Genomic DNA, 6,120 nt, shown 5'->3' on the forward strand with positions numbered 1-6,120 from the left:
AAGAAAGAAAGAAAGAAAGAAAGAAAGAAAGAGAGAAAGAAAGAAAGAAAGAAAGAAAGAAAGAAAGAAAGAAAGAAAGAAAGAGAGAAAGAAAGGATTACTGGACAGCCTGTGCAATGAGCTACCAAAGCCTTTTCTGTAATTTTACACATTTATTTCTTACATTTTAAGCCCAAAGATAAGCAGATAAGTTTCATTTACTACAGCAGCATTTTCTTAATCATGGAGAAAAATAGGGACATACTGACAAACTGCACGTCTTTCATCATATTAAGTTAGCGCAGGGGTTAAGTGTGCGGTTTCACTTTTCCGGCCCACTTAAGATCAAAGTAGGTTGTATGTGACCCAGAGTGTAAAACAAGTTTAACATCCCTGTTTTGCATGTTAAGTTGGTATAACTGGTACCTTTGGCAACTCCTTCAGAAATCTACATTCAACATTAAAAACACAGGGTTCTGGTTGAGCTCCCTTCATTCAGCTGTAGGGATATTGCAAAGGCTCTGGTTTGAATCTGCACCATGCCATTTGGTGCTGTCTTTCTCCAAGCTTTACTCTTAACTGTCGTACTAAATGCTAAAATGCCTCCAAAAATATTCAAATACACCCACAAGCCACTTCATTTAGTCTATCTGCAAAACTGAATGCATAAAAACACCACCACAGGCAGCATTTACATTTAAAATCACAGGCAACTGAGTACACTCTCAGTCTCATGACCCCAATAGAATTATCATCTTACTGACAACATCAGCAAAAATATAGAGGATTCTTAATAGGTGGAATTTATAGCAGAACTACCATACTGGATTAATTTGGTTAGAAGTGTACCTAATGAAGTGAGTGAAGTGTGTGCGCATGCTTTATATTTCTATCTTCAATTTACATTATACCACAATGAGCATAAAAAAGCCACAAGATTACTCTCTAGTGTTAAAAATATATTTATGCATGTTCAAGCCTGTAGTAGGATTAGGACAGAGAGAATCCCACACCCACGTTGGAGGTTTGCTTCCTCATCACTCAAGTTGAGCTGCAGGTCTTTCAGCACTCCACCCAGTTCCATGTTCTCGAAAAACAAGCAATTAGGAAACACTGATGACGGAGATAGAAACATGTAGAATGAGAGCGACAGAGAGAGAAAACCTATTCTCTGATTCTTCCGTAAAGCCACGCCTGTGGGTGGCCTTGAATCTCCACTCCCTTAAGGTTTAAAGCAAAAGGAATGACAAGGGTGTGATTGTGTAGCGTGACAGACAGGTGTTGAGCGCCGAGCTGGAAGTGAGAGTTTTCCATCAAGTCAAAGAGGTTTCTGTGGAGGTATGTACCCTTTCTCTGTGTGTGAATGTTTTATCAGTCTTTTATTTTAGCTGAAACTGTGTGCAATGATACTTCAGAGGTATTAAAAATATACTCGATAAATTGAGATTGTATATGAGACGAGTTTTTTGAGATGGTGTTTTGCATTGAGGCGTAAAGGAAAATAAATCAGAGAACACACTGTATGTCGGGTTATGTAATGATATCGTTGTAGTGTTTATGTCAGATTGCATTTCTTTTGAGGAAATAATGGTGCCTTACAGATACAAAGAGGAGTCAGAACGGACTGATTTGCAGTTGTGCACTCAAAAACAATCACCCTAAATAAAGATGAAGAAATTATTTCGAGTGAAACGTGATGAAAGCGATAAAATCAAAAGGTTTTTTTATTCAAAACATGAATCATAATCAAGGAGAATATGCTTGGTAAAAACAGAATGTATAAAATCAAGTGAAATTCATTTGATCAGATTCCATTCAATGTAACATTTTAAATTGTACTTATGTAACAAAATTACATGGAAACTTTACATGTAATCAAATTACTTAAAGTCAGCATTTTGGGCATAAACGTTTTTTGAGCATATTCTGCCTTTAATGTTTTTTCTCACAACAGTTCAGATCCGATAAACCACTGGATGAGAGATTTGATCTGTTTTATGATATCTTATCTGAAAACATTTAAATTATCTTTTAGAAACTACAAGATTGTTGTTGTTGTTGTTTTTGTCCAATAATTAAATATCCAGAAACACATAACAATGACAAAAAAAAAAACTAATTGGACTCATGAACAGACAAATATGCCATTTACAGTTATAACTTCTGTTGGGGTTGTAAGTCTACCTTGAGGTTTATGATGTATGTTCGTGCTGGAGGGTGCAGATGAAAGGGCGCAATCTTTATCATCGATCGCCTGTGGCCTGTCACGCCTTTCTCAGCAAAAGGTCTCTGTTTTGATGACAAAGGCGTGTTTGGAGAAGGTGTGTTTTGGGTGGGTGTGTCTTACATGTGGGTACAAATCAAGACTAACCAGTTTAAGCTTAATATTTCCTGAGTCTGGGGTTAAACAGAACTTTTGATTTACTACAGATGCAGTGTCAAACCCAACAAGGCAAGCTCATAAATCCAGTCTGTCCATGAAGGGCATGTGTGTGCTCATGACACAAGTATACAGATGGCAGAAAGCAGGGATTACTTGTTCACTTCATTATGCAGCATAAAGACACCAACGGCACATGAAAGGTTTTAGCCTAGCGTGCCACCCAGTGGCTAATGAGCTGTGCTCCTTTTTTCCCCTGTTTTCTCATCAATGTTCTTGTTGTTTCACACTTACAGGTAAAATTTCAAAATGAGCGCTTACAAAACTGGTAAGTTGAGAAATATCCAAGAATAAAATTTACAAATCAAATTCTAAGTAATGCGGATTTTTAAAATAGCAGATGCAAGACTGAAAGGTTCCAGTAGTTATATGACTCTGCTGCCTATTAATTATGTTAATAATATACATAATATATTTAAAACATGCATGAAATTGTTTCCCTTTGTTATTACACTCACTGAAATAGGTTAGATTATTGCTTGTAGTCAAAATGAGTAAAAAGAATTTGTCAAAATAAAAACAATGGGGGAAAAACAGTAAAATAGACTGAAGGATATATTGCATATTATAAATATATAAAGATACATATTTTTGTATATTAATAGTGATATAAATGATACAGAAATTCGAATTACAAATAATGAACCAATCAATTTTAAAAACAGAGTAGTTTATTTCATCTAAGACTTAAAATACTTACAAATGCACAAGCCCAGTACTTATGTTCGCCCCATACATGCTATATTTTAATTTCATTTTTAAGTGCATCACAGTGAGAGAAACCACAGCTCGAATACAGCAATGTGCAGTTGTTGCAGTGTGCAGCAGTAAAGACAAGACCTGAGATGCAAAAAAAGAGTATTCATTGATTAGAAAACTTTATAAATACCTTCCTCATTTAATTTCCAGGAGCAGTGTGCTAATTAGTTTTTAATTGGCTCTATTATGTTCTGTTAAACAGGTATTAACTTTTAAGTCCTTAAAAACAGTGTGTTACTTAATTAAGTAAATGAATGATAAATGTGTAATTTTTTCTGTCCTGTATTACCAGGCAAGACTTCTCTTCTAAAAGACAACAGCTGGATCAGAAAACCAGATGATGAGGAAGAACCTGTTGAGTAAGTACAACAAGGATAAAAGTTAAAACACAGATGCTTACGCACAAATGCATTTAGAGAATGGCAGAATTGTTGGGTGTGACTTTTGGGTCAAAGCTCAGATTTCTTTCAACCTTAAAAAAGGCCTTCTCACATTCCTCTTGCGAGTCACAGCATTGAGTCATCTCTGTGTAAATAGTTTTTTTTCTCCTACAGCCAAGATCCAAACTTCGCCAGAAGTGTTCTAGGTCAATACAAATCCAATGAAACTCTTGCGAGGTAAAACAAACATTTAAATTCACCTTAATTTGCAGACAAATGAAGGAACACTAATATGTTCTGTGATGACTGGTTTCAAGTTAAGAAAAGAGTCTCTTATTCTTTTGCATCCTGTAAATTTTTATGCATTTCTCACAGTTTAGAGCCTGAAGAAGAAACAGCCACCAAACCAAGCAACACAGCTACATCTGTGCAAGAGCTCAGCAAGAGGTACCATTTGTGTGACATATGTGATATATTTAAATAAAAGCCATATAAATGGCAGGAACAATAATGAGTCATTTCTCTCACTGAAGGTTCGGTGGAAAGCAGAATGACCTGAAGACCAAGTTAGTACAGTTTTCTTCTTTTACAGTCACAGTTTTGTTACAGTTGTGTTATTATTAATTTGTGCACTTCAAGGCATGAGATTAAGTAAGAGTTTTTTTTCTGTTTTGCAGCACTCTTTCTTCCACTAAGACCTCCTACACTAAAAGGTACATTTTTGTAAAACAACTCATAGCCCAAAATTGACTCTTTCTGGAATTTTTGAATAGGAAATCACCTGAATGATCTGCCTCTTTGTTACAGTACATATTCATCTGTGAAGGCAGATTCACCCACTGTGTACGTAAAGCTCCAGTCCATTGCATCTAATGCAATAATCAACAGAGGAGAAATTAATATAATGTGTAATCTTGTATTTCCATGTCCCTGCAGCACCACCACAACCAAGACTACTGTGACAGAGTATCCAAAGACGAGGTACACAAGGAGTGCATGAACACACCAGCAAGTTAACACATTACAATGACACGTTAAGTAAATGGGTTTCACGTCTCTCTTTTTTCAGCACCAAAACAACCACAGTCACCAAGGATGGATCAACTACTGAGACCACTACTACCACCACCCAAAGCGTCAAGTAGGGAACACTGCATCAAGTTACATTATTACACATGCAATCCATATCATATTATTGACATTTATTTGCCTTTATAGGTCTCCTGTGACTAAAACTCCAATCAGCTCTGGGACATTCTCTGACCGGGTCAGGACTTCCAGCAAAGGGTAAAAATAATGTAGTGATTTATAGTAGATGCAATATTTTAATTATTTATTTCAGTATGAGAAACAGCATCATCGTCACTCATCAGGCTGTTGAATCTGAAGTCGAGCAACTAACAAGTATATTTAGTAACATGACCAACATCAGTTTTAATCATTACAGGTTAGACTACCCAGGTATACATCAATTCGTTAAAAAAGAGCTCCACTGAAACTAAGTACAACATTTAACAATTGTTTTTATGGAATGAAATCAATCATAATGACCCTGTGAAATAGTAATATCAGACTGTACTTGCCAGAACTTATACACCAGTCCTGTGAGAAGGAAACTCTTGACAGGACTCTTTGCAATCCTGTAAAACACTAAGTACCCGCACGGATTCATTAGCTTGTAGAACAACCTTTAGCAACAAAAACTTGAAGTAATACATTTTCGAATGATTTTATCAGTCACGAGTCTCCTGCAACATCATGTCAGTCAGGTTGGGTGATCAATTAAGTGTATTTGATTATCGGTTCCTTACTGCAACTTACCCTCTTAAATTTAATGAAAATATGAAAGGTGTAATTAGTTTTTTCATAGAATATACAATTTCACTGTGTATGTGTATAGCTAAAACTAAGATTTAGTAGTATACTGAACACTGAATATTTTCATACTGACTTATTGCTACTTTCACTTAGAAGTCATAGGCCAGTAAGGCTGAGCCTTCAGATATAATAAGTCACAACAGCTTTTGCTTTACAAGCTAACCCAGTATTTTAAAAGCATCTTAAAAATTGCAGCACTTAGATGTATATTTAGAGTTTCTTAAAGAGGCCACATATAAGCACATCATGCTACATGACAGGCTGAGTTTTTCCCCATCTTTCCAAACAGGCAAGAATACCAACCCTACTCACCTACCTTAACGACACCCAAAGTGACGGAGACAACTGTTACCCTCACCAAAGAGTAAGACACAGATTATTCAGTTAGTGTAGTATTATAACCCATGTGTCACCTGCAATTTCAGATTTATTTATATTTTTATTGTTCTGTGCAGTACGGAGGACAAAGTTTACGACCCGCACCTCCCCTCATCCATCCAGGATGATCTGTCACCCACAGAGAGGTGAAGCCCAGAACTTAGATTATATTGGTCATGGCACCAGGCTTTCAGTAATTACATTCTCAGTAAGACACATTTTTCTCTATGCAGCAAAACAACTATCTCCACAACTAAGACTGTGACAGTGAAAAGCAGCACTGACACAAAGTGAGTACCATCCTAG

The 6,120-nt window shown here is 36.3% G+C and overlaps 1 protein-coding gene across 3 annotated transcripts in view; it reads left to right on the forward strand.

Annotated features, from left to right (window-relative positions):
- The first annotated feature begins 1,176 nt into the window (after positions 1–1,176).
- The window catches only part of scel (sciellin), an 8,760-nt gene continuing 3,816 nt past the window's right edge, over positions 1,177–6,120 (forward strand). Inside the window, exons 1-14 of one of the 3 annotated variants that reach the window (XM_042221836.1) lie at positions 1,177–1,317; positions 2,656–2,687; positions 3,471–3,537; positions 3,733–3,795; positions 3,934–4,005; positions 4,092–4,124; positions 4,236–4,271; positions 4,366–4,401; positions 4,495–4,539; positions 4,628–4,699; positions 4,777–4,845; positions 5,726–5,800; positions 5,892–5,960; positions 6,048–6,104. In XM_042221836.1, the coding sequence (XP_042077770.1) occupies positions 2,669–2,687; positions 3,471–3,537; positions 3,733–3,795; positions 3,934–4,005; positions 4,092–4,124; positions 4,236–4,271; positions 4,366–4,401; positions 4,495–4,539; positions 4,628–4,699; positions 4,777–4,845; positions 5,726–5,800; positions 5,892–5,960; positions 6,048–6,104 (713 nt within the window). In that variant the 5' untranslated portion in view covers positions 1,177–1,317; positions 2,656–2,668. The remainder of the gene's footprint in view (positions 1,318–2,655; positions 2,688–3,470; positions 3,538–3,732; positions 3,796–3,933; positions 4,006–4,091; positions 4,125–4,235; positions 4,272–4,365; positions 4,402–4,494; positions 4,540–4,627; positions 4,700–4,776; positions 4,846–5,725; positions 5,801–5,891; positions 5,961–6,047; positions 6,105–6,120) is intronic. The other 2 variants (XM_005935116.3, XM_005935114.3) reach the window with 2 other exon arrangements.

This window comes from Haplochromis burtoni, unplaced genomic scaffold (genome assembly GCF_018398535.1).
Source record: "Haplochromis burtoni strain Fernald_Lab_line unplaced genomic scaffold, NCSU_Asbu1 Contig_75, whole genome shotgun sequence".
Lineage (NCBI taxonomy): Eukaryota > Metazoa > Chordata > Actinopteri > Cichliformes > Cichlidae > Haplochromis > Haplochromis burtoni.